This window comes from Paramacrobiotus metropolitanus, unplaced genomic scaffold (assembly GCF_019649055.1).
Source record: "Paramacrobiotus metropolitanus isolate TYO unplaced genomic scaffold, Prichtersi_v1.0 Parri_scaffold0000028, whole genome shotgun sequence".
NCBI classification, from domain to species: Eukaryota; Metazoa; Tardigrada; class Eutardigrada; order Parachela; family Macrobiotidae; genus Paramacrobiotus; species Paramacrobiotus metropolitanus.
This window is the reverse complement of record NW_026570248.1, coordinates 1,280,759-1,306,660: the sequence shown is the minus strand read 5'-3', so window position 1 is coordinate 1,306,660 and position 25,902 is coordinate 1,280,759. Positions and strand designations below refer to the sequence as shown.

Sequence of the window (25,902 nt, the reverse complement as noted above, 5' to 3'; positions counted from 1 at the left end):
CTGGTCCGGCTGCAAATCGTTCAGCCGAGATCCGCATAATTCTCGAGACTCGCATCCTCAATTCTTCTGCCGGTTGGCGTGTTGAGGACCGTGTCGGTATGAGAAGTCCAGTTTGTCCGACGCGTGTTGGCTGCCCCGGTCGGGGTTTGGGTAACACGCGCCTAAGTGCTTCGTCGATCAGGCCAAGCTGGTATTGCCGGTTACGGAAATCGCGCAATGATGGTGCGTCGTTGGCCGTATCCAACGGCTTATCCATAAACCGAAGCATGGCCCGTCTAATCCTGGTATGTATTCCAGGACGCGTTGGAATTCTAAGTCCAACGCGACTTTTCTCCGTAAAGTGGCAATATCCACTCCTTCAGGCTACTGACAACCTTACGGATTTCCTCTTCGAGGCGTTCCGCGGCGTGGAGTTCACGCTCCAAGGGAGGTATGTCTGGATAGCCCTTAAGTCATACGGAGAAGATGCTGGTTCACGCGGTTCCAATCCAGTGGCCGTCAGCATTGCCTCGTCGGTAGACGTAGGCTGGGCCACTGGTGGCGCGGAAGATTCCCCTAGTCGTAGCGGTAACTACGACTGTTGGGTTCAATGGTGGAGGTGGTGCTGATGGTGCTGGTGGCGGACGTGTTGGTGCTGCGGATCCTTCGGTCCTCAGCTGTCTTTCCGTCCGATACTGTTCCAGCTGGTCTCTCAGCCTGCGAGATGCCGCCAGCAGTGCCTGACCAGTTTGGTCATGCAAGGGAAATATCTCGTTTTGAGCTTGGCGGGTCGCTATTTCCTCACTAAGTTCATGAGCGAGACGCCGGAATTCGTCTTGATCGAGAATGATGCGCTGAGCCATCTCACGGTAGTGAGGGCTGCGGCTGTCCAATTCTCGAATCATGGCCTCCAATTCTTGGATGGCGTTCTCTACTTCCTTCAGATTGTCCTGAAGTTGGTAGAGTGGAGTCCGGCCGTCGGCCAAGAGGTTCAATGGGGATTCAATCCGCAATGGTGGGAGTAGTTGGGTCCCATTGGACGTCCCTTCATCTTCCGGCTCTGGCGAAGACACAGAATTCTGTCGGTGGGACAGTCTGGTCACGCCTTATTACACACACTGGATTCAGTGGTGGTTGTGCTGCCGGTGCCGGTTCGGTTAGGCCAAGTTGGGCCGCCAGTTCCGGTGGAACCTCTTCTGGCCGGTTATATATGGTGAGCCGTCCATTCACAAATACCCGTAATGGGTAATCACTTGGCTCGTTGAGCTGTGATGTGCTTGGCTGGGTTTCCGGCGGCGCTGGAGTTCGATACGCGTCCGGTCCCGCTCGTGGAGGCTCAATGGATGAGTCAGACGGCGCCTGGCCCGTTGGGTCAGGTTGTGCCGCTGAAGGTGGGCTATACGGCGGTTGGCCGTATGCTCCATATCCGCCATAAGGCGGTGGATATCCATAAGGTGTAGGCGGATACATCCACGGTGGTGGGTATCGCCACTGATTCGGATCCGGCTGCGGCTGGTTTGAAGGTCCAGGCGCAGGGTATGGTGGATATCCATAGTAAGGGTTATGGTATGGAGGCGGAGTGTACTGTGGCCGCGGTCCAGTATGGACCGGTGTAGTCGTGACCGTTGGCCCGACTGCCGCAGTGGTGAAAACTGGCTGACTCGCCGAAGTGGTCGGTAGGCCACCATACCGAATTGGCTGATGTGAGCCGGTACGGCCGTGAGGATAGCGTCGGACCGTTTGGCCCGACGTAGAGCTTAGCTGGCTGCCGGCTACTGCTGCATTCACCAGAGTCCAGTCACGTCAGAGAATGTCCCTGGCGGCCAAAGTTGTGGCGGTATGGCTCGAGGTGGCAGAGGCTGTGACCGCGGTAGCGGTGTGTCGTAGAACTGGGGCCGACTGACATAGTTGCCAGCTGCTCGGCGGTTAGGTTGGCCTAATATTAGGTACCTGTACACTCGGAGGCCGGTTAGACGACCGAGTGGAAGATCCGCCGACCGGGATTCCGGTCGTGAGTATGGATGTGTGCGGTTACTGCGGTCGGAGTCATCAGAGCGATCAGTGCGTCGGCGTCCGTCCATCGTTGAATGGGGCGCTGTCACGAGACGAATCACGCGGTGTTAGACTCCTACCTACTGTGTTAGTTCAAAGTACGGCTAGCTAATTCTTAAGCTACCATGTCAGACCAACTTAGGCTACTTTTAGGCTACTGGTCTTTTAGATTTAGATTAGTTAATTTTAGGTTAGTTAATTTCGGTAGCAGCTCACGAAGATGATCGTGGGACTTTAGGTTAGTTAGACTAATTCTAAGTCTGAATTAATTATGCGTCATTCTGTCCAGCCTGATTAGCCGCCTTGTCCAGTACATCCGGTGGGACTGTACTGGACTTGTCCGATACGTCCGGTAGGACCGTATTGGACTTCTGCTTGCCCTTTGAGACTTTCTCTGATTTTCCCGTCCTGTGGTTATGCGGGTGAGCAAGTCTTTTTCCGCCTCATCTTCAGCAACTACGTCCTCTTCCAGGACTTGCTGGGCCGTAAGGGTGCCTTAGGCTTCTTGGGCGTCTTTGGTTTCTTGGGCTTTTCCTTGGGCGTCAGGGCCACCTTTGGCCCTTCGGTCGCCGCTGGCTTGTCCGTAGCGGATGTTCCTTTTTCTGGTTCCGCCGGGGCCAAAGTCGGGTCAATAGCGGCCAATGGCTGGTTTTGGAGTTTTTGAAGCGCCGGTGTCTCGAAATCCGGTTTGGCCTTTCGAGGTCGGCCTGGGCCACGCTTTACTGGTGGCTCTGGGTCTGATGTCTTTGGGTCAGGTGGGCCATAGCCGGGGATTCGCAAAGTCTTTTGCTGCTCCGCCACAAGTTTCTTGGACGGGCCCTTTCCGGGCTTCTGCTTTTTGAGCAGCGTCTCAAGTTTGCTCTGGGCATGTGGGAGCTCTACATCTTGTCCTGGCTCTGCCTTGTTGTTGCACCTTTCCGACTCTGTGGGTTCAGGTTCTGCGTCGCCGCTCTTCTTCTTGGATGAGCGTGTTATTCTGCGACTCGGGCCGTCCGGGTTAAGGTACGGCTTAAGGCGATCGACACATACGGTGTGTTCTACACCGGTGTCCCGCTCTCGGATCCAGTAAGTATTCGGCTTAGGTATGCCGATGATGGTGTAGACGCCTTCGAACTTGTTTGGATTGGTCGGGTCGTCCACCATGTTCTTTAGGGTGACCAAGTCCCGTTTCTTGAACTCGGCCTGCGACTTCTTTTTGTTGTAGATGGCCGCATCCCTTAGGAACCCTTCTTCGATCCGCGTTTTGGCAATTTCATGCGCCCGGTTCAGGCGCTGCTGCATCCTCTTGACGTAACGTTCGTTAGTCGTAAAAGTTTCTGGGACGTTGGTCCCAGCGAGGACGTCTTGCGGTATCGTCATTTCTCGTCCAAACAGCATGTGGTATGGCGAGAATCCAGTGGTTGCGTGAACGGCACGGTTCATGCCGGAGATCACGTACGGTAGGGCCCGGTGCCAACGATGTTCATCGCCGGCGCCGCCAAAGTTTCGAATTCCGTCCCAGATGGTTTGCATCTGGCGTTCGACTTGGCCTTGGCCCTCCGGATGATAAGCGGATCCGAAGGTCTGCTCAATGCCGAAGATTTTCGCCACTTTGGCGAAAGATTTTGCCGTGAAATGCGTGCCCCGGTCGGAGTGCATTGTATGTGGCATGCCGTACTTTAGTACGACTTCTTCGACAAAGAACTTCTCAAATTCCTTGGCCGAGTTTGTCTTGGTCGGCCGAGCTATGGTGAACTTCGTCATTTGATCGACCACCACAGCAATGTACCGGTATTTCTTTGTTTGTGTTACCGGTAGAGGTCCTTTGAAGTCGGCGAAGACGCGATACCATGGCGCAACAGCTTCAGTCGGCTGCAGCATACCGTAGGTAGCTCGCCGCGGTACTTTGCCGAAAATGCACGTCTGACATCGGTCGATGTAGTCGTGTATGTCGCAACTCATGCAGTCCCAGTAGTACCGGAGTTTGGCTGCTTCAATGGTCTTGCGGTATCCAAAATGGTTCCCTGTTTTTCCGTCATGGAGGGACTGGATAATGTTTTCCGCATGAACAGAGGACAACGAACCTCCTTTCGAGTTTCGCATTGATGTCGGTGAGTCGGTAGAGCACACCTTTGTCCATCTGGTAATGTTCAGGTAGTTTGGACCTCTTGTCCAGTTCGCTTTGATGTTCCAACTCATAGATTTTCTTGGCCAGAGTTGGATCACGGTGTTGCATCCGTCGCAGTTCTTGCGCGGTGCGGTCCGTAACTTTTCTGGACACGGTGGGACTTCGGGCTCTGGCTCTCCCGGTGCGGGCGCCGGTACATTGATGACCCGTATGTCCGCCGTGCTGAATTGATCCCAATCTGTAATTGCGTTGCAATCGGGAAGGAGAAGCTTATCCCATTCGGTTGCGGGGTCCTCGTCCGTGACTTGCAGCCTGCGCACCTTTATGATGCGTGCTGGAATCTCGTCCTTATAATCCTCGAAGTTAGGGACTTGGTCCAACTCTTCGTGTGGGCCTTTGTCGTCGTCCCGTTCGAGTGGCCATCTGGACAATGCATCAGCATTGTCACAGAATGTGCCTGGCTTGTACTCAATGGTGATGTCCCTTCCTGTAAGGCGAGGGCCCATCGAGTAAGACGAGGATTGATGCCGGGCCGGTTAGACTCGCATCTGAGCAGATTGGTTAGGGCTCTGTGGTCCGTCCTTACGGTAAATGGTCCGTGGTCGATGTAGTGTTTGAATTTTTGGACGGCCCACACTACGGCTAAGCATTCCCATTCGGTTACGCCGTAGTTCTTCTCAGCTCCATGTAGGACGCGGCTTGCGTAGGCAGTGGCCTCGAGTCCTGGCTGAGTATGGCTCCGATGCCAGCGCCACTTGCATCACATTCGATGGTGGTCTGCTTAGTTGCATCGAATTTGGCCAATATTGGGGCTTCCGTTAGGGCCTTTTTGATTTCGTTGAACTCAGCGGTGTGGGCGTCGGTCCAGTCGTTTTTCACTGAACTTTCCTTCCGCAGGAGTTCATACATCTTGGAAGTCTTCTGGGCGTAGCCTGAATAAACATCCGGTAGTAGTTAGCGAGTCCAAGGAACGAGCGAAGTTGACGCTCGGTCTTGGGCGGTAGTTTCTCGGCGATGGCCGCTACCTTCTCGGGATCGGTATGGACACCGTCCTTGCTGAGGATGTGTCCAAGGAATTGGAGCTTTTCCATTCCAAATTCGCATTTCGACGGTTTTATCGTGAATCCGGCGTCTCTGAGGCAGAGGAGCGTGTTTCTGAACGCCTTCCTGAATTCCTCGAATGTCTTGCCGAAGAATATCACTTCGTCGATGTATGCGAAGACGCCGCCTTGTTTGCGTGCCGGCGCCATAATCTTGTCCATTGTCATTTGGAATGTGGCTGGCCGTTGCAGACGCCAAACGGCATTCGTTTGAACCGGAACATCCCTTCTGGAGTCACGAAGGTAGTGTAGTCCATGGACGCTGGATCATAGGGATTTGCCAGAATCCGGACTGACAATCTACCTTGCCGTAGTAGGCGTTGCCTGCGCATTGATCCAGAAGTTCGTCTGGATTGGGCAATGGATAGTTGTTCTTCTTGGTCACCGAGTTCAGCTTTATGTAATTTTATGCAGAACCGGGTGCCCATGGTCCCGTCGCCGTTTTTCTTCGAGGCGAGGACCACTGGGAAACTCCACGCTGCCATGGACGGTTCAATCACGCCTTGGTCCAACATTTCTTGGACGTGCTTGTTGATGAACTCTCGTCCTTCCAACTCGTTCGGGTTGGGTTCATTTTAATTGGTGCAGCGTCGCCAACTTCTATGACGTGGGTCACTCCTTTAACGTCGCCGTAAGGCTTTTTGGACGTCGGGAATATGGCCGGAGTTCCCATAAGTCCTGACAGGAGTAGAGCGGTCTGCTCTTCGGTCAGGTGATCGCCGAAGTGTGCATTAGCGATGTGAGCGCGGATTTCGCGTTCCACTTCAGGATCTTCCTCTCCGGTTTGGAGGGAATTGATCTTGGCATAATCTTCATCCGAGATTTCCTCGTATGCTCCACTTGGCCCATGTGCTCCTTTCCGGAGTATATGGGCTCTTTGGAATAGTTTGACACCAATATGGTGAAACTGTTGCCATTATGCTGGACTGGTCCGTCGAGCATGGCCAGACTCCGTTTGGTGTCTTGGCTTCCGAGGTACATAAGTTTCTGTCTCGGATCGACAGGATAATCAATGCTGACTTGGACCGGGGTAATGGACTCCGGTGGGAGTTCCACCTTTACAGTTGCCCGGACCATAGCATGGTCGTTAATGGTGCGGTACCGATTTGGATTGTTCCCCGCCGCTTTTGGCCATGGTAAGGCGTCGGCGTTGGGAATTGACCAATCTACGCCGTCCTCCTTGATGTCTGGCTCATATATGTCGCTATAGTACATATGGCCAACTTTTGCACCTTTGCGGAGGATTTGGTCGCGTCGGGACTTGTTTTGGACCTGGATCCACGCATGTTCGCTGTTTCGAGTTTGGACCTCCGCTTCGATCGGTATGACCAAGCGGTGTGGTCGTCTCAGCGATTTAAAGTGGATTGGCCGTCCCGGGTCCATAGTCCGATAGGACGGACCTTAATCCAACAGGTTGAGTAAGCTGGTAGGTGTACCGCTGATGAACGAAAACGACTTCTTTCTCCTCCTTTAAAACGTCGGTTGGACGTTCGGTCCGCAATTTGCGGATTACCGGTACTTCGGCTCAGGTTGAAGAATTTCTGTGTCCTCTTCGTCATCACTGACTCCTCCGATGATTGGTTATCGGAGTCCGTGTCCGGTGAGTCGCTTGAGCTTTGGACGTCCGAATCGGTAGACTCAGGTTTGTCGTCCTGTACTTGTTTGGCTCGCCTTTATCCTCGTTAGAGGTTGGCGGCCGCCGGTCACCGTGGTACCGGTTTGGTATGATCCTTTGGTTGGATCTCTGCGCTCCAGTTGCGATTTCCTGTTTTCAGGTTCGTCCAGTTCCGCCAAAGTGGTTGGACGGCTCCCGTTAGGGAGTGGCGAGGCTAGTCGGCCTTTGCCCAACGTTGAGGTCGAACGGGTTTGTATGGCCGTACAACTTCCGTCTCCACATAGAGGACAAGTCAATTGGACTTCCTCTGATGAAGGGTCCTGCTCGTTCTGGCTGGTGTCCCTTCGATGGCCTCCCTGTTCTGGGTGTGGGCCATCATTGAAGCGCACTTTTGTCGCTATATGCGGTGCTGCTTCCGGCAATGGTTCCGGTATGGTTCTAACGTTAGTCAGGCTCAGGTCATACTTTGGCCATATGCTGACGGTTAAGCCAGGGTGTTGGGCCACTTGTCTTCGAAGTTTTATGATGTCATCGAAGAGATCCGTGCATATCTTTTGAAGGGCTTTCGGCATTTCCATGTGGTACTCCCTGTATTCCCACACTAGGGCTAGACGTTCGTCCTCCCATAATGCTCCTTCTTGACCAAATCGTCCAATTCTTGGGCGGAATGGTCCGTATTGTTCGGCAATTTGCGGCCACGTTAGTGGTTCGCCTTTTCTTCAAGCCAGCTCTCTTCTAGAGCAAGGAGTTGGTTAACGCGGTATTCCAGGAAATTTCTTACTCCTGTGAACCAAGTTTTATAGCGCTGGACCAGGTTCTCCTTAATTTCTCTGTCAGGCACCGGCCGTTGGCCCCAGTGCCTCTGGTATCAGGATAGTCTTTACTATCCCGTGATTTAACTGAGTATGCCTGCACGGAATTGGGTCATGTAACGCTCGATTGCGTTATGGACGCGCAGCTCCCATATGAGGCTTTCAATGGTGTCCAGGCATTCCCAGCAGGTGAAAGTTCGGACAGTCGGTTCGCGAAGCCGATTTATCCGCACCTCATTGTCGGGTCCGGTGCCTCTGGTATCGGGATAGACTACCGCGTCCCAAACGATTTCTTCGTTTGGCTTAAGAACGTAAACTTGGAGTGGAGATAGTCACAGCCAAGTAGTACGTGCACGTCCGTTAACGTCGGTTGGACGAAGAACGTGTGGTGGCTCTTGTATCCCTGCAGTGTCACCGGTACGGTGCAGCAGTGAGAGACCACAAAGGCGGTTTGTCCGCCAACACCAAAATTTTGGTGTTCCGTCCTAATGGCTCTGTTTTGATGCCATTGGCGGTGCAGAATTACTGGCTGATGAGGATGTCTCCGCTCCAGTGTCCAGCATAGCGAGCGTGTGGACTGGTCCAATTTGGACTTTGTGTCCATGCTCTGACGGTCTTCGGTTTGCGATTTTCGTCAAGGCCAACTGTCACTTCCCGCATCACCGGTACAATGGGATTAGCGACACTGGTCCTGGATCGTCAGGAGCGTACTGGGGTGATAAGGCTCCTGCTGGACAGACTCTTCCTGTGGTGATGTTTCCGCAACCCGTAGGGTGGAAAACATGCTTTTGGTATTAAGGAAGGTCCGTGAGCTGTTTATGGTTCGCACCGTTGGTGTGGTGCCGAGGGTTGTCCACCGATCTGGGGCCAGCAGGTACGGGGACTTGACGCCTCAAGAGGTTCGGCTATCCAATCTTTTAGGGATCCGACCTCGCTGTCCGTATCTTGTACGGAGCATCCGTCCGGTGCACTGTCGGAGGATGTGTCTGACGCCGATTGTGGTACGTCATGTTCGTGGTGCGACGTCTCGCTTTGCCACGTGTTCGGTTGGCCTTGGGGGTTGAGGCTCCGAATTTTGGGATCGGTTGGCCTTAGGGTTAGTTGAGGCTCCGAAAATCGACTTGGTCGCTTGCAATACGACTGTCGGCCTGGCATCACTTTTAGAGCCAGGTGGCTCGAGCGCTGGTTTGCCGCTGAGCCTGGATCCACTGGTGGGCTGTTGAGCCATAGGGGTTAATTTGGGATCCATGTAGGGATTAGTTAAGTACGGATTAGTAATGGTTATGTCCGGCGGTTTCGGTTCCGGTCTTAGGTCGGGTGAGTTGCCGATACTCCCCGACCTTAGGCGTTCCCGCGGTTGGGCTGACCCAGCTGAACCGCCGCCGCCGTTGCCATTGGCTTCACCAGCTGGTCCGGTATGGGTGGTAGCGCTGCCCTTTCGTTGGCTGGCGTCTGGTATCCCTGTTTGGACCGTTCTGCCGGTTGCCGCCACCTGACCCACTTCCTGAGCCGGTGGATTGCCTTCGGCTGCCGGTCCCCCACTACCACGTGGTGGTCTGGGTTGTTTGGGTGGCACTAAGCCGAGGCGGTTAGGATTGGCTGACCCGGTGGGTAGCCTTTCTGATATGATTTCGCCAATCCAAATACCATTTCCGGTTTGGATTTTCGCCATATGGCCTGTTTGCGTAGCCACAGCCCTCGGTTGGGTGGTTTCCCCATAGGCAGTGGTTGCAGGTGATAATACCGTCTTTGGCCCATCGCTCGAACATGCGCTCGACTCTGTCGATATACATGTCCTCTTGTCTGCGGGCCTCCTCGGGGCTCAGAGTCTGGCGTTGGCCACTCTGGCCTCCTGGGCTTCGGTTTTGTCCTCCAGGGCTGTTGCCGCTTTGGTTTCCACTAAAGCTGGCGTTTTGGCCCTTGGGGAACTTGCCCTTTGGTCCTCCGCCGCTGTTGCCCTGGCTGTAGCCAAAGTTGCCCTGGTTTCGGGCCTGGCCATAGCCGCCACTACCGCCGTTAGGTGGTGTAGACCCACGTTGTGGGGAGGCTAAGTTCAAGGCCGCGATGGCGGCGTATGTTGCCTCTATTTGGGCTTGTGTAGCCTGCGGGGGATAAAGTGCCGGTTGTTGCGGTACAACTTGGGCTTGTGGCGTTTGTATGGCCGTTCGAATGGTTGGGTATCCGCGGCCCGCCTTCCCTTCGTACTCCGGCTTTCCCATTGTGTACTGCCGGACATAGTCCCGGAATTCTGCCGGTGACTTCGGTATCCGGATATCCAACGCGCGGCGTAGTTCTGGCTCTTTGACGTTCTCCCTCAGGAAGTGGAGGGTCATTGTGTCGTCCAAGCCAGCGCGCGTCTGGAGAGTCAGCATGGCATCATAATACTGCTCAGGGGTTTCAGTCAGGTGCTGATAATACCGGTGGGTAATTTCTCCCATGGCAGTGGCCTGCTGATTATCATCGCCATATCGAGTGGCAAATTTTTGGAGCCACTCTTCTACTGGCCAGCCGTCCTCGTCTTCGCGATTGGCTTGGCCAGTGTACCATTCTTTTACAGGGTCCGATAGGGCCATGTAAATGCGGCTCATAAAGTCCGGATCTGGTTTGTTCAGATCAGACGACTGCTTACAGATCCGTCGGACCTGTGCAAGCCATCCTTTCACCATTGTTTTGTTGCCATCGAATTTTGGCAACTCGGTGCGGACTTGAGCTCTCGCGTTGGCTTTTCCCATCTCTTGGGCCATTTCCTTTATTTGCTCTCTGGTTGAGAGAGCTGGACTGGCCGGTGGTGATGGGGCAGGTGTTGGCTGCAGTGGTATCTGCGGCACCTGCTGGGGTTGAGCCAACATTGGCTGTCCCGGTATAAGCTGGATGGCCCCGTTGGACGCCATCCATGCGTATGCTCCATTCGGGAGCTGGACCAACATGGGCGCATTTTGGCCCTGGCCTGGTTGGGCTGCTGGTCCTGGTGGCATGGCCGCTGTTGGCGGTATGCCTGGTGGGTTGGGCACATTTTGGCCCGTGGGCGTGGTTTGGCCCATCTGCGGCTGAGCTTGGCCCGTTTGGGCTGCCGCCGAGATAGGAGGGCCAAATAAACTAGTTGGCCTACTAGTGGTGGTTGCACCGTTGGTGTACCACTTTGGCCTCCATCTGTCCTTGTGTGGCTGGTGGCCCGAACATTGGGCTCGGCAGGCTGGTCCGGTTTGGATCCATGCCGCTGGTGTGAGCCTGGCTTGTGACCGGATGTGGACTAAAAGTGAAGTCCATGTTCGGGAATATAGACGGATACAAGGACGGGTACTGTGGCCTTGGCCCAAAGTAGCTGTGGCTGGGTATTGCCTGGCTTGGGTCAAAGCTTGGCCCGCTTGACGTAGACGGATGCGTCTGCGTTGCGGGTGTCACTACCGTCGTTGGACCGATAGTGGCTGTTGAGGTGACCGGGATTGGTGGTGGCGGCAGTGTTACTGTCGCCGTTGATGTTCCACGGTCCACCGGGCTGGGAGGCGTGGGTATGGTTGGCCCCGTTGGGGGATGTCCAACCGATGGTCCTTCCACAGCCATATTCGCATGGTAATGCTGCTGATGATACACTGGCTCTCGGTAGAAGCGTTGGCCCTGCCGCAAAGCCTCGTCGACTTTTTCTTGTCGACGTTGTGTATCCGAGTCCGGAAAGGTATGGTAGGACGGTGGTTCTGCGGACAACTCGGAGTTGATGTCTACGAGGTGTGATTTCTCCGCGTCTAAGCAGGCGTTTTCCGTGCTTAGCCTTTCCAGTTCCTCGTTCATTTCGGTTATGCGTTGTGTGGCCGCCTGGTAGTCTTTGACCAGGCCGGCGTTATTGGCCTCCAAGGTGATGATCCGGTCATGTTGGCCCTGGATCACCTGTTTGGCTTGGTTGAAGGCCTGCTCCAATTGGACAAAGTTTTGATGTCCAATGGCGCTATTTTGCTCAAGTTGGACCCGAATAGTTGCTTCGGTGTTGAGCTGGCTCTGGAGGGCAACGATCTGTTGCTGGAGTTGCACGTTCTGTGCCTCCTTCTGCTGAACCGTTTGGCTCATTAGTCCTCCTTGTTGGATAGTCTTCATGAGGTTCTGGTGGCTCTCATAAAGAAGATTGTAGCCGTTCCGCAGGCGGTTGATTTCGTCCTGCAGGTTGGCCATGTCTTCGGTGAGACGCTCGTTTTCTCTCTGTAGGCGGTCCGCCTCAGAGTCGGTGTCGTCAATGGTGGTCCGGGCCGCAGCCAAGTCATCCTTGGCTTTGGCCAGCTCAGTCCTCGTAGAGGTGAGCAGGGCTTCGAGGCCCGCCACAGCCATTTCTAGGCTGTGGATTGTCCTGTTGAGCTGGTCTCGCTCAGCATTGGGACATGGTGACAACTTGAGCTGGGTTAGCTCAAGTTGGGTCTGGGCCAGTATGGCCGAGACACGTTTAGCCTCTACGTCCGATTTGGACGCAAGGTCTTTATGCTTGCAGATCTCGTCCTGCATCCAACGTTCGGATAGCAGGGCAGCTTCTGCGATGTCCGCCAGCTGTTTGGTCAGGTCCCGTACTGTTGTCCTGAGTTGGTCGATTTCGTCGATCTCCTCGGGCCGGGTTGCCTGGATCAGCTTTGGCGGGCTGACGCTGGCGCGGCTTGTGTCCCAGGAGGGCTGGTTAAGGTCCATCCTGGCTGTGGCCCTGTTAAGTTGGGCCAGGTCCACAATTGGCTCTCCGTCCGGTTTGGACGGGCCAGACGCGCCGATGACGTCATTGGTTGGCGATGGCGTTGTGTTGGTTGAGCCATCGACTTCAAACATGATGGGCGACTGACTCACGGGCTGTTGGCCCTGGTCATGTGCCTTTGGACCAGCCTTTTTGGCTTGGCCCTTTGCCTTGCGTCCACCTTTGGCCGCCGTTGGCGCCTCAGGTTGGATCTGGTCCGAGCCCGATAGGGCTGGACGTGCTGTCAGATCCTGGACATCAAGGTTGGACCGGGCCAAGTTGTTTGGCTCTGGTCCATCGGTGCGTGTCTTGTCCTCACCTGTGGCTGCCGTTGGCGCCTCAAGTTGGACTTGGCCCGAGCCAGGTATGGCCGGTTTTTGCGCCAAGTCCCGAGGGACACTGTTGGCCTGGGCCGTCCTATCGGCGCCAGGTTGGCTGTCCAGAGGCTGGTCGGCCTCGGACAGTTCGTCGGATGCCTCCTGGAATGTGTCGTCCCGGGTGGCGTCCAGACTTTCATCACTGGTTTCCAGGTCAGCCGGCAGGATTTGTTTGTCCCGCCTGTCTTTGGCCTCGACCGAACTCGTTGAGCCGGCCGAGTTTGGCTCGTCTGGGTCAGAGCTGTTTGGCTTGGCGTTACGGAACCGGTAAGGTCCCGTTGGCTCTCGTGTAGCGTAGCTCTTGCCCAGTTGTTTCTTATATTCATTGGGTTGGCGCCCGTCCATAGGACTGAGCAATCTCCGTTGGAGTTGCTCATGGCTGGTGTATGGCATCACCTTGGCCAAGGCGCTTTCAGTTTGGCCCATGGTATTGGGACTTAGGAGATTTCTTTGGTCTTGGTCCGGACCGGAACGGGTTGGATCGCTGTCGCTGGTTGGTGCTGGTCAGGTACGCTAGAGCTCAGGTTTAGCGTTAGCTTCCTATGGCCCTATGTTACGTTACTGACCAGTGTGACGTCACGTACGAAATGGTCTTGCAAAAAGCTCTACGTCACGAGTAGCGTGCCGTGAGCAAAAATGCAAAAGTATGAGTCACTACGACTGTTATAACACGGGAAGTTTCCACGCGTTCTGATTGGTCAGAAATTTATGGAAAGTTACCACTCTGACGTCACGCGACTTTTTCGCGAAAATTCCGGCTGGACAAAATGGCGGTTGTTTTTCGCCGATAATTCGTTAAAATTCACAGAAAATTTTCTCGAGAGTTCTGTTCTATTTTTCTAGGACAGAATTTTACGAGGAATCCAAAAATGCCAATTTTAAGCAAATCGGATGAGCGGTTGAAAAGTTATGAGGGGTTTTAGTTAGGTTCTACGCAGAAACCTCGAATTTTCAAAAAGTTCTACGAAAACCTACGCGTCACAGCAGGTCTTACCGGCGGTTTTCTTCGTCCAGACTGCTGCTCCGTCGTTCCCTTCACCCTTTTCAACCGTAGGGCCGCAGCGCACCCGATAGGGCGTAATGGTGTAACAGGACCGTACCGAGCGCAGTTTTTGCGCCGGGAGCCAAAGCTGCGGGAGGCCTACTTTTAGGCGCTGACCCGTATCAACGCAACCCGGTAGGGCGCTTAATTGGACAACTGGGACGTACCGAACGCAGTTTTTGCGCCGGGAGCCAAAGCTGCGGGGGACCTACTTTTAGGCGCCGACCCGTATAAATAATCCGTCGCGCTGCAGACTTCCAGTGAAGTCTGTATGATGCAGGAGATGATGGTCGCGGGTTTGCTGGCCTACTTATAGGCAATCAGCGTAGTTCGACCGTGTTGCCTTCACTGGGGATCAGAGGTCTCGTCGGAAAGAAAACCGAACGATGCTGCTACCATGTCAGATCAGACACAGAAGCAGGAAGAAAATGGGGCAAATACAGCCTTTATTGTGATAACAATAAAGCAACACAAAACCAACAGAAAACCCAATGCGGGAAAAGCTGGAAAAAGTGCCTGCAGTGCGCTGGTGAGGAATCGTGATTAATGATTCCGCGTGCTGCGGGTATGCAACAGCTGATGCTGCAAAGCATGGAATCGCCCGTAGGCGCAGGGCTCCACCCCCAAGAGTGCAGAGAAATGCGCTGATTGGTCAGCGTAGACAAAGTATACGCTGAGTAAGCAGCGTAATAGCGCGGCACGAATGGAGTAGCCATGTGCGGGCGGGCGACAGAGCAAAGCCACAAGAGGTGTCTACCGCCTCGAGTGAGCGGTCTCTGACATTACACTTCCGATCTCATCCATCAGTGTCCAGGCTGAATATTATTTTGCAAAATTATAAGAATCATCAATCACTTAACAATCAAGGTCATCATACAGAAAGAGACAAAAAGCGATGTGAACCTGGGGAAGACAATCCAAGACATACATCAAAGAGGAAATGATACCCGTCACAGAGGTTATCAAACAATATTAGAAAAAGTTAAAAACTGGCAAAATATCGCAAAATGGAAACTGGGCATGTTCAGGGTTCACCAGATCAACCAAGCACGCTTCCTAACACCTTCGAACAACCTAGAAGCCGGAAAACAATGCATTATGCAGTATCCCTATTACTCAAGTCGAAATCTTACGAATATGGATGATCCGGCGTGCGAGATTTCTCTTGAACCTTCGCATGGAACATAATGTCAGCGAAACTTTGAGCTCGATAATAATATTCTGTCCGGTGAGACGATACATAATCAGAAATGCATAACCGTTTCCCGCAATTCCGTGGCATATTCCAGGACCTGGACAAAACAAGGCGTAAATCTTTATTTTAGATTACGCGCGACTATCAAAACACCACAAGATAATTTAGAAATCTCAGTTACCTTTTCGCAACAATCCTTTCTTCCGTACAGTCGGCCGACAGCTCGCAGACATCAAATACTTTTGTCTTTTGTATACCATATAAGCCTTCACCATGTATATGACACCTGATTCAAAGAAATAAGACATCTGAATATAATCACTTTTCTATATAAATTTACAGTTGTTCCTAGAGCAGCAGGATTTGGCTTACCGGGAGCACCGTGACACCAGTGCACCAATTCATCATGAGGATCCAAGCGTTTCTCACCGAACACAGGCGGAAATTGCCACTTTATCGTGCTGACCAATAAGATAGTCAATGCTTTTTTTAATGTCCTCTTCGTTCGGAGATCTGCTTCAGTACAGGAAGGAATGACAGCAGCATTTGCAGTATGAATGACGCCCGTGAGCATGACCTGCAGCCAAACGTGCAAAATCGTACCGGGTAAAATTGATTGGCATCGGGAGTCGCACCCAGATAGTCGGAATCAAAATGATAAAAGTACAGCGGGCTCATCCTCCAGTCTTTGCTTTTTTTACTGTATTTGCGACCAGAATGAATTATTGCTTCGACAATAGCTTTCACATCGATAGATTTCAGAATCTACAATACAAATATTTAACTTGCAATGAAATTAAATTACAAAGTGTAAATTAACCGAAGTACTATCTGTCATACCTCGTGATTAGGAAAAACTTACAATTCCAGAAGACCCGCCAAATAGCCAGCTCTGCCAGAAAATAACTCATCCCACTGGATTTATGGTGCTTAATAGAGTCGACATTTTACAGAAATCAGCAAAGGTCAGTAAGCATTGTTCAGCTTTTCAACTTCCCCGTTGCGTGGTAAAACAGTGCCCCAACAACAAAGACGCCCGGCGCACCGATAAAGGAAACCGTCGTCTTTTTCACTGTATCTCAGTGCAGCCTCCAGAAGACGTCGTCCTAGACCAACGGCCATTTCTATCCGTCTCGGCAATGTTCCGCGTCTGAGCAATCCGCATGCAGGAATATGCAACGCCTGCTAGTCCAGTGTAGATGTCTGCATGTTGTGCAGTCAGATCTACTTCGCTGTAATAGTGGTAAACCTTTCGCAGCAGTCCCGGCTACACGTGGGAAAGGTCAAAGCGCGGAAAAGGTCAGTCATAAGAAAAGGCTATTAAAATTGTTAGGGCAATTATATCTTTTACTTAAGTTACCGCGTCTTCAAGGTACGCTATCCCTGAATCGCCAACTGGCTGCCCATAATACTCCGGAAAAGGATTCTCGAAGTAGCGTGTGTGGTAAAGCTTCACTGGGACTTTCCTGGGCACATGCTGCTCTTCGTCTGCAAAATCGTGCACAGGCTATTGCAGCATGGTTTTAATCGCGCTGCTGGCTGCAAGATGTTCAAAAGGTACACTAATATTAAAACAGAAATAAAATATCACAACCACAAACCGAATAATTATTCTCCCTTGCATGCTCATGATCACGCTGTAGAAGCACTCTCAAAGCAAATTCAAATGGAATGCCGCATTGCCATTCGAAAGTCAAAAACGAGTACTAAACAGACTTTCATTGCTCACTAGTCTAGTTGCTTATTATTTCAGTTTGATGTTTTTAGTTTAAGGTAACATTTTCGGGTGCAGAGCGGTGAAAACTACGAGGCAGAAAGCAACAGGCTGAAATCTGAAGAAAATGACAAATGATAATAATTAACACTGATAAGTAATAAAAACAGCATTAATGTAAATACTCCTATTGTTTAGTCTGCGCTAATTTATAATATATGTTAGAGTAGTAACTTTAACTTACTAGTTAAATAGTTAAGTTCATCCTATCATACAGATATGAAACCTATACTTCAAATATTCGCGGTTTCACATAGTGCGACAGCCCATGAGTACCACTGTACCAGTACCATGATCACTCTTGTCGTAATTTTCATGTTGTTGTCGGCCTTCTGTATCTTTCATACTGTGTCCGGGTTTAATAATCTCTGCTTCTTTGCCTTCTTGGGAGGTGTCGTTCCCTCCGTGATGACGACGATGCGTGTGGTGGTAGTGATAATGTATTTCTTCCGCCATTCGCTTTTCGTGAGGGGTGCAGAGTTTTTGTAAACAAAATCCAGATGGAAGGGTGAGTGAGAAACAAGCTCGCTCAAGGCGTGCTCTAGTCCTTTACAGCAGAACTTTTTTTTTGCGGGTATACCGGTGCAGCGAGAAAGCTGCAAATAAAAGTAGCAAATCACAAATGCATAAACTGATCGCTCAATACAAAGAGTTTTTCGGAAAGAAGTCTTACTTAAAATTCTTATTTTACTGTATAGCTCATACTAAGGCCAATAAATGAATAAACCATAGTAACACGACCCATAAGAAAAAAGGGTTGAGATCTTCCATAAACTCTCCAATGAACTGAACTTTTGTGCTGGATACTTACCGTAGTACGGTATTACAATTGTGGGAACTGGAAACGAACACGGCAGAAACTAGCAAATTTCAAATCAAAATTTCAATAATGCAGCATGTACATATTTATGGTACTACCGTTTAATTCCATTAACAATGGAATTTCTGAAAAATGGAGACGGAAATGCTGAGTGGAATCGCTAGAGACGGAAGTACTCACAGTAAGTACTGTACAGACGGTTCGAGTACGGTTTAAAACCCGCAAAATCTCTCGTACAATTGTACAAAGTCGAAAGAAGCTTGCGGCTTGAATTTTCAAAATTCTTTTGCTTTTCCGTTGTCGGCACTGAATCGGCGTTTAATAAATTATGATTTTAATTGAATATAAAATATCAGAAAGTGGGAGCAATTTTTTTATCGATCAAGAAATTAATGACATTTTTTTATTTTGGCTACTACTTTTGCTATCTGATAAGTGTTGATAGTAATCAGCAGCCTTGGTTCGCCGTTTCATTATTCATAATACTGTGCGAAGCATTTGACTCTATGATACTACGGTGCTTTCCTGCTTTGGAATAGCATCCTGTAGGCTCACCGTTAGTTCTTCTAAAGCCTTGGAATACTTCTCCTGGTTTGTTATTAAATATTGAGTATTCAGATTTTAAAGCAAAATCGAGACCTCCACCTCGTTATGAGTATTGGTGATATTCCTATTCCAAGGTGAGGATTTCCGCAGTGTTTTGCAGCTGTGATGATGCACGTGCTGGCAGTTAGTCAGTTAGTGTGCTTAAGTTCTCCACCTTACATAATGTAAAACATCGGCACCTATGTTGTACTTGCAAAATCAGTAATCGGAGGTTTAATTCTTGTTTTAACGTTATTTTAGCTAGTACTGTAATGTTTTTCCGATCATTAAAAACTGTCTTTTAGAAGTTTGCAGAAAATACTGTATGTATACGATATGTACTGAAATATCAATGCTCGAAAACTCGTTGGTTTCTTTCAGTTCTTCTATGAATCTACAGACTAAGAAGTCCGAGAAGAGAAACGATGATTGGGCGACTGGAGACCTCGATTCCTCAGTGAAAATGCGGAAGCTTGCTAATGGACTGAAGAAAACTTTGACCAGCAGGGGAGGAAACGTTTCAGAGGAGATCACAAAGATTGATGCCGTACCAATTGTAATTTAAATCAGCGCTTTCCGGCATTCGTGATTAATTCCGACAAAGCATTTGATGGAACAATATCTTCACAGGTTGAGCCGATTGATGAGGCCACATTGCGGAAGATGCTTAATGCATTTGAGAGGAAAGCGTTAAAGAGTAGAGCGAATGGCTTAAAGAATTCCGATGATGCGGCCAGGTAAAGCTCAGCGACCATGGTGGCATAGCAGGCTGATTCTTGCTAAAAACATTACTTTCCGTTGTTAGGTTTATGAATTCTGAGATTGAACTGAATGATACTGTTCAGGAATTGCACATTATTAACAATGTTGCGGCGCCACCCGATTTGTATGCCGTCCTCCTGCAAATGAACAGTGCGCAGACGTCGACGCAGCTCTTATCTCACGCAAACTCTGGTGAATCTAGAAAACCTAATGGTTTTTTAGTTATTTTTTAGTCTTCTTTGGTATGGAAGACCGGGGACCGTTTAAGGTTCTGCAGTTTATCCCATAACTGCACGCAGCGCATCGGCAGTACTTTTTCGCTGGTGAACGTGCACATTGGAATTTTGGAACTATCTAAGTGCAGAAAAAACAGGGTGATTTGGAACTGATCCCTTATTTGTTGGATTTTAGAATTTCTTAGAATGACAGCGAACGACAAGGATATTCGAAATATGACCTTGTGTGTGCGACATGTGGAGTTTGTTCCCGAGTGGTTTCTCTCCAGATGTTTGGCAGTCGTTCATGAGTACATACATTACATTCTTTTCATTTGTTCGTTCTCGTTGCAATAAGTTTTGGTCTGCATTTAATAGAAATCGTTGCGCACGGAGCTCTGATTTAAATGGAAAAGTCTCTAAAGGAGATTCCGCATTTAGGGATGACGAAAATGCGCTTTTGTAAGTACCACTGCTTTGGCGTTATGCAGCTTTAAATTCGCAATGGCAAGATCTGTTTAACTTGCTGTAACTTTTTACAGGGAAGCTTGCTTGTGCCGCCGATTCGACTATGGAAAAATGCTTAGTAGATTACGAAGATTACCTTTCATTTCCATAGTTGCCGCAGCCGAATTTATTCTCCAAAATCTCCACGATAATCCTTGCACTATGGAGGTACATAATTTACTAAATCATTCATACGATACCAGTATTTCGTGTTTTTCTTTGCATCGTGGCGCTTTACAACAGTTGTGCATTAATTTCGTAAGAAAATAGTTTCCCTCAGTTTAGTGCTTCTGTGGTAGATGCTGTCCGAACACATAAATTTGCATCTTTTACTGCAGTAAACGATATTTTTGCTTTATTTATGTAGGGAATCACATGGATAGCGGTTTTAATTGAATCGCACTTTATGGAGTGGACAATTGCAGCCGATGCCCATCAGGTCCTGGTTGACCTGCAGCACGTCATATCAGAAGAGGTACCAGTACTCTTTGTTGAGTGCAAATGATTACGCATCATCGTCACGGTTTCTATGCGGTAATTGTGAATTATAAAATAAGAGTTTAAATCTTACTGAGGTATTATGATTAGTATCTGTAGTATCGTTCTCAAGATTTGGATGCACTTTTGGTGCATAAATTGCAGTACCTGGTACACATATACCCGTTAGGTGGGCTTCCTGCAGTGGAAGTAATATAAACTCTACTTCAGCTTTTACGATTTAAGTCCATTCTAATAGTTTAATCCATCCCGAATAAATATTGCCGGTACGTCCCGGAGTATGCTTATTAGCAGTTTTGTTTTTCAGATCGATACACGGTATTCATGGTTAGAAATTGAGGGCAAGATCGAATCCCTTAATGCTGTTTCGGAAGCGAAAAAGGTGGACCAGAGCGAAGACCGGAAATATTGGCATTCTGTTATAGAGTATTAAATGCTTAGTTCTTACATTTATTTTGTTATCGGGAAGATAGTGAAACTGTGATGAATGTAATGTTAAATAGGGGAGAAATAATTGCCTTTTGCCGGATTTTTCTGGCCCAGTGGTGCGCTTTTGGAGGAACCGCTCAATAAAGATTGTCAGTGTGGAAAAAAAATTTGACTTAAGTAGCTGTGCTGTCATGCTGACCAATACCATGAAACACCCAAGATGCCTGCTTCTAAGACCTAAGTGTTCATGCCGCAATCCCGTAGACATTTCCACAAGCCACACATTTTTGTGAGTGGAGCCAGTAAAGTCTGACCGTTTTTAAATCTTAATGCTGCAGTGTGCCATAGCTCATACGAGAATAACGTTAACTACAAATATTACATTCGCCGTCAAATCCTCGACCACAGTTTAATTATTTTTATTCTCGAGTCGGCTAACAGCAACGAAGCAATAAAAACTCGACGCAATATAACGGAACACAATAAGCTGATTATTCCAGATTCCTAATTCTCGTATGTACAGACTATACAAAAACACAATAGTAGTTCTCACACTAGAACAAGAACACCATAATTCATTACACGAAAAAGAAATCAATGTGGAAATACTAAGTGACATCAAAATATTCTGTAAGTTTTCGAGATCCTGCACCACGTCCTTCTCTGGCTCTAGCAGCAGCAGGTAAGCGTGACGAAGGCGTGGACGCAGTTTGACTTGCAGCTCGCGATCGTCCTCCACGACCACCACGTGCTGTTCTGCTGCTACTAGGGACGTATTCCTCTTCGCTATCATCATCATCAATCGTTATTTCTTCCACTTTCGCTTTGCGCCGACGAGGTGGCGACTGCGTCGCAGTGGTGGCTCCTCCGCGCCCTCGTCCCCGTCCTCTGGCAGCAGCGGCTGGCTTCTTGACAGGTTTTTTATTAGCTGCCCGCCAATCTCGGAAATCTTTGATACAGGCCGGAATGTCCGAATGCTCAGTATGGTACTTCAGCACATTTCCGCGCAGATCTTTTGATTCGAAACCGGTCTCTCCCATCTCGGATAGGTACTCTTCGACGCGCCCTTTTTGGAATTCATACATATCCATGACTGCATCTTTATCGTCCTACAAAGCAATACTTCTATTTAACCAAAAATTTAGTAGAAAAGAAATTCTTTCAAACACCGAAAACTACAAACTAGGTACAATTTAATTACTGTCAGTTTACAAAAAACTCACGCTTTGAACGAACTCGCGCAATGCTTCCGTAAGCAATTTTGGATCAAACAAAACCATCTCGTCCGACTTGGCCACGAAATAATCCACCACAAGATCTTCGATCGAAACGGTATCAAGCACGATGGTCGGTTTATAAACTGCTTTACCCAGATTCTTATCCTTCGCAGGCACTTTTTCCTTGGACTTCACTGGTAATATTATGTCACGCGGATTGGCAACCCGACCGACAAACTTTTGTCCAAACAAAATCGGATTCAAAGGCTCAATGTTGCCGAAGTCGACACGTAAACGCACAAGCGGTTCTTTTGGTTGTTTTTCCCCGCGATTAATTTCCACATGCCGGATGATGCGTTCCATTCGTTTAGTCAGATACTTCTCGACATCAGCACGGATAGTTCCCAGTGTAATGTCATCTTTTTTTAACCCAGCCAATTTCAGATCAATATCTTCCATAACAAAAGGACGCACTGTTTTCAACGGAATCGGATCCGTGCGATACTTCCCTCCACACACTTCCAACCGATAGCAGTATTTCTGCTTCTTTTCCCCGTCGCTCATCGACGTCGCCACAGTGCTGCCGGGCTGAAGTATGTCGCAGCGTCTCACTTTACTCTTTTCCGGAATATGAATGGGATCATGCTCGTGTCCCCAGATCACTAAATCCATCCAATCCGGTATGAATGTTTCGGGAATGTAGTTGGTACCACCGCGGAGAGAGGGGCGATTCTGGTGCAAAATGAAAACATCGAACCACTGCTCCGGTCCACCAGGTGGCTCTACGAACTTCACTTTGCCATGGATGTGTGCACGATGTAGCCGCTCATCTCGAATACTTCCGAGTCCGTAAATGGCCAATTTCGAGCGACCCTTCTTGAACAACAAGGGCTCAATTTCGATTTCCTCTGAAAATACGACAGTTTTTCATTAAAGCACATTTTTCTCGCCGCCACCACTAGCCCAATAAAATTTTTATACGAAGCTTAATAACGCATTATTTTACTACTAAAGTATCTCAAGTTTCTTCAAAATGCAGAATACCACTATTTACACTATTTATATTGCTAAACTTTAACCGAACTTAAACCACAATTTACACTACTGCTAAATACACCAAGAATCAGGTTTGACTTGTTCGGGGAAAGCAACAACACAAGGCAAAAATCTCTGAGCCGCAAACTACATCTGGAAAATGGCACAGCAGTCAAGAGCCATGAAGAAATAAACTGGCGTGGTGAGCTAAAAACAGAGCCAACAGAAGCGTTTTCGCAATTTCGCTTACCAATATTCTCAACTTTTCCGAAGTAGTTAACCAGTCCGTAAGTGTGCAAGAGATCCAGCTCACTCAAATATCGCGATCCACTAGGATCATCGTGGTTTCCGTGGATGGAGAATACGGGCAGGGAAATCTTCAAATCCGGATCCTTCGTGTTTAACCGTCGGAACATGGGAGCCATGTGGGCAAAATTGACTTCGGGATCGCTAACCAACTGGACGCTTGTCTTCCTGTCTCCCATACAGTAATGTCGCAGCAGGTTCGCACACTGTTGAGCCGCGAAACGGGATGGTTTGTTCTCGTGGAACAGATCGCCACCCAGAAGCACGAAATCCACATCCTGTTCTACTGCAGTATCCAGAACTTCCTCAAACGACTGGAAGGAATCTATTCTGCGCATTTCATCTCGGTCAGCATAACCCAGATGACAATCCGAGGCAACAAGTATGTAAAACGTCTGTCCCGGGTCCGTCTGTGAGTTTGGGTCCGAAAAGGGTGGCAAATGGCGGTCTGATAACGTGCTATAAATGGATGACGAAGACTCCGAACGGTACGTACCGAAAGTCTGGGTGAGTTTCTGCGAAGGACTGTTTGGTGGCGAAAACGACTGCGTCATGTTGATCTGGCAGGAGAGGCTGAGGTGACAACTCTTTCCTTTCTGTACCTCGTACGTAACTTTTGTAAATCTGACAAAAGTAAACCAAGGCTATAAAACCTAACACAGGAACCGAAACAAGCTAAAAATGTGCTGTTTGCACGAAAAAATGGTCATTATCGACTTGAAATGAAATACTACGGTAGTAACAACAAAACTAATATTTCAGTTTTGTACTTTTGCCTTTTGCGTCCTTCCAGTTTCCACTTCAAGAGTCCTTTCTGTTTTCACGTTCGCGCTTGTTTTTGATTTTAGGGTGCCATGCTCCTCATTAAGCAGCCACCCGAAGGGTAGTTCATATTCGAACAGCTCTCTGCCGCGCGGGCGGCGATTCGTCACAGTTAGTGCGGCAGCTGCAAAGCGACAGTGCAAGGGTTGCACAGGGCCACAGGTGCATGCGCGCTCCGTTCACTGTGCAGCAAGTATACACTGTCGCAAGTTGCCACCCCTGTGGATGTTTTTGAGCCTCCATCCAAGAAATCGATTATCTTTGCTGCCAGGACTGCAAGCCCATACAGCTAGAAGTAGAAGGGTTCAGGAAAACTTATTTAAATTTTCTTCGAAGTTTGGTGATTATTTTTTGTTTGTGAAGGTATGTATTGAAACGTCTGCCTTTTATGGGAAGCATGAAAACCTTTGGAAATGGTTGCAGCGTGTTACACTGCATGCTTGTACCATTGGGTTTCGACATGAGTCCAGTCATGTGATATCTGCTTCAGCGTGTGTTTGTTCCGTAGGTTTCTGCCGAATTCTTCAGGATGGGGATCGAAATCCCCATGATCGTGGTTACCCTGTTTTGGGCTGCTATTGGCATCCTGGGCCCCTTTCTGGTTCCGAAAAATACGGACAGAGGGTGAGCTTTTTGCTCGTACAGGCCGAGCCTTTGCTTCTGCTATGCTATAACTCTACATCTGCTCGAGGAGCTCTATTGGCTATTTTACTATTACCTAAAAGTGCTAAAACTCGCCAAGGGGAAAGAAATAAAATTAAGAGCTCTTAACATTGAAATGCAGCGTTCTGATTGCTTTCTGAGTCTGTTTAATCAGCCGCCAGAGGAGTATAATCTAAGTTAGCAGAAAGTTAGGAGAGCACGAGCGATTACATATAAGTGTATGACTATATGGCTTTAAAATGAGAACTCTGGATTTTTTTGCATTTTTTTAAACATGAACTCCCAGTTTATTGACCTGTTAAGATTCTATTTGCAATCTTTGCTGTAAGGAAAGTAAATGCTTACGTAATTTAAAATTGATAAGTGATCCAGTGTTTAAATTTGCGTATTATTCTGTTTTAAAGTCATTGTCTTATCACGTACGTAGGATTGGATGTGGACATATTTTGTTTACTTATTATTTTCACCCATGTGTTCTTTACTTTGTAGGCTAATACGAACGATGCTTGCGCTGACGGCGGTCTGCTGCTACACTTTGTAAGTGACACGGAGACTTTGCGCTTGTCGACGTTTCTAATTTCTTTATTCTTGAAAAGCCTTCACATATAAGTACTTTAATTGTGATCATACATTAATAATTTTATCCTATGGTATTGAAACTTTTATAATTTGGATGAGATGTTGCGTTTTTTTACAGCTGGTTAGTGGCATATTTATGTCAGTTGAATCCACTGTTTGGACCAAGACTGCCTGCAAAGGTTATCATTGCCATGCAGCGCGAATGGAGTTGAACGATCTGACATATGCCACATGCGTTATTAAAGATTTGACACCCGACGCGTTCTTTGCGTGAACTTAAAGCGTTTTATTCTGTGAATGTTTGAGTTGCTTATATATGGTCAAGATTTAATGTTTGGCTGTGTCTTTTAAGTTATTTTAATTTGCTGGAAATGGAGGCTTTACTTAGTTCGTTAAATAGAATGTTCTAGCTCTGGAAAATGGCGATTTATGCAAATTACATTCCGAATTTTTCTGAATCGCTTGCGTATCCAGAATCGCTTGCGTATCCAAGTATTTCGAATGGACTCCGACTGCTTGAGTCTAATATAAAAACTGTTAAGTCTTATAAAATTAATGGTAATCCCAGGTACGTACGGTCGTACTGTACTCGATAGCTGATACACATCATTCCAGGTTCCAAGACTTTTGTTGCACAAAACTATGGTGGCAATTCTGTGCGTCCAGTTAGGAAAATTGGAAGCTTCAAAAATTTTGAAAACCTCGAATTAGG

The 25,902-nt window shown here is 48.7% G+C and overlaps 4 protein-coding genes and 1 pseudogene across 7 annotated transcripts; 2 read left to right on the top strand and 3 right to left on the bottom strand.

Annotated features, from left to right (window-relative positions):
- Window positions 1-555: 555 nt before the first annotated feature.
- On the bottom strand, window positions 556-3,174 carry LOC129588238 (proteoglycan 4-like). Its single transcript, XM_055482402.1, has 3 exons — window positions 2,511-3,174; window positions 785-1,039; window positions 556-719 (listed from the first exon to the last, which is right to left on the bottom strand). Exons 1-3 carry the CDS (start codon window positions 3,172-3,174, stop codon window positions 556-558), a joined length of 1,083 nt encoding a protein of 360 aa, XP_055338377.1.
- Window positions 3,175-14,814: 11,640 nt separating this feature from the next.
- On the bottom strand, window positions 14,815-16,434 carry LOC129588237 (lanC-like protein 3; annotated as a pseudogene).
- Window positions 16,435-16,509: 75 nt separating this feature from the next.
- LOC129588026 (uncharacterized) lies at window positions 16,510-20,735 on the top strand. Of its 4 annotated transcripts, none has more exons than XM_055482030.1 (9): window positions 16,510-16,535; window positions 18,539-18,713; window positions 18,788-18,894; window positions 18,963-19,111; window positions 19,331-19,445; window positions 19,513-19,596; window positions 19,677-19,809; window positions 20,009-20,116; window positions 20,447-20,735. In XM_055482030.1, exons 1-9 carry the CDS (start codon window positions 16,525-16,527, stop codon window positions 20,570-20,572), a joined length of 1,008 nt encoding a protein of 335 aa, XP_055338005.1. In that variant the 5' UTR covers window positions 16,510-16,524; the 3' UTR covers window positions 20,573-20,735. The 4 variants fall into 4 exon arrangements, with proteins under 4 accessions (XP_055338005.1, XP_055338008.1, XP_055338006.1 ...); XM_055482033.1 differs by lacking the exon at window positions 16,510-16,535 and adding an exon at window positions 17,597-17,753 and having other exon boundaries at window positions 18,558-18,713; XM_055482031.1 differs by lacking the exon at window positions 16,510-16,535 and adding an exon at window positions 17,597-17,753.
- Window positions 20,736-20,973: 238 nt separating this feature from the next.
- Window positions 20,974-23,903, bottom strand: LOC129588025 (double-strand break repair protein MRE11-like). Its single transcript, XM_055482029.1, has 3 exons — window positions 23,071-23,903; window positions 21,792-22,693; window positions 20,974-21,677 (listed from the first exon to the last, which is right to left on the bottom strand). The coding sequence occupies exons 1-3, from the start codon at window positions 23,678-23,680 to the stop codon at window positions 21,177-21,179; spliced, it is 2,013 nt and encodes a 670-aa protein (XP_055338004.1). The 5' UTR covers window positions 23,681-23,903; the 3' UTR covers window positions 20,974-21,176.
- Window positions 23,904-24,180: 277 nt separating this feature from the next.
- Window positions 24,181-25,648, top strand: LOC129588028 (V-type proton ATPase subunit e 2-like). Its single transcript, XM_055482034.1, has 4 exons — window positions 24,181-24,311; window positions 24,457-24,572; window positions 25,101-25,148; window positions 25,309-25,648. Exons 2-4 carry the CDS (start codon window positions 24,478-24,480, stop codon window positions 25,400-25,402), a joined length of 237 nt encoding a protein of 78 aa, XP_055338009.1. The 5' UTR covers window positions 24,181-24,311; window positions 24,457-24,477; the 3' UTR covers window positions 25,403-25,648.
- Window positions 25,649-25,902: the final 254 nt, after the last annotated feature.

Coding starts and splice junctions, on each gene's coding strand:
- LOC129588238 (XM_055482402.1), bottom strand. CDS start 3,174: ATGGTGGACGACCCGACCAATCCAAACAAGTTCGAAGGCGTCTACACC. Junction 1,040..2,510: donor TAAGGCACCCTTACGGCCCA/GCAAGTCCTGGA, acceptor TGTCTTCGCCAG/AGCCGGAAGATGAAGGGACG. Junction 720..784: donor GCGTCTCGCTCATGAACTTA/GTGAGGAAATAG, acceptor CAAACTGGTCAG/GCACTGCTGGCGGCATCTCG.
- LOC129588026 (XM_055482030.1), top strand. Junction 19,112..19,330: donor CTTATCTCACGCAAACTCTG/GTGAATCTAGAA, acceptor GTTGGATTTTAG/AATTTCTTAGAATGACAGCG. Junction 19,597..19,676: donor GATGACGAAAATGCGCTTTT/GTAAGTACCACT, acceptor AACTTTTTACAG/GGAAGCTTGCTTGTGCCGCC.
- LOC129588025 (XM_055482029.1), bottom strand. CDS start 23,680: ATGACGCAGTCGTTTTCGCCACCAAACAGTCCTTCGCAGAAACTCACC. Junction 22,694..23,070: donor CGGAAAAGTTGAGAATATTG/GTAAGCGAAATT, acceptor TCGTATTTTCAG/AGGAAATCGAAATTGAGCCC. Junction 21,678..21,791: donor TGCGCGAGTTCGTTCAAAGC/GTGAGTTTTTTG, acceptor ATTGCTTTGTAG/GACGATAAAGATGCAGTCAT.
- LOC129588028 (XM_055482034.1), top strand. CDS start 24,478: ATGGGGATCGAAATCCCCATGATCGTGGTTACCCTGTTTTGGGCTGCT. Junction 24,573..25,100: donor CCGAAAAATACGGACAGAGG/GTGAGCTTTTTG, acceptor TTTACTTTGTAG/GCTAATACGAACGATGCTTG. Junction 25,149..25,308: donor GCGGTCTGCTGCTACACTTT/GTAAGTGACACG, acceptor GTTTTTTTACAG/CTGGTTAGTGGCATATTTAT.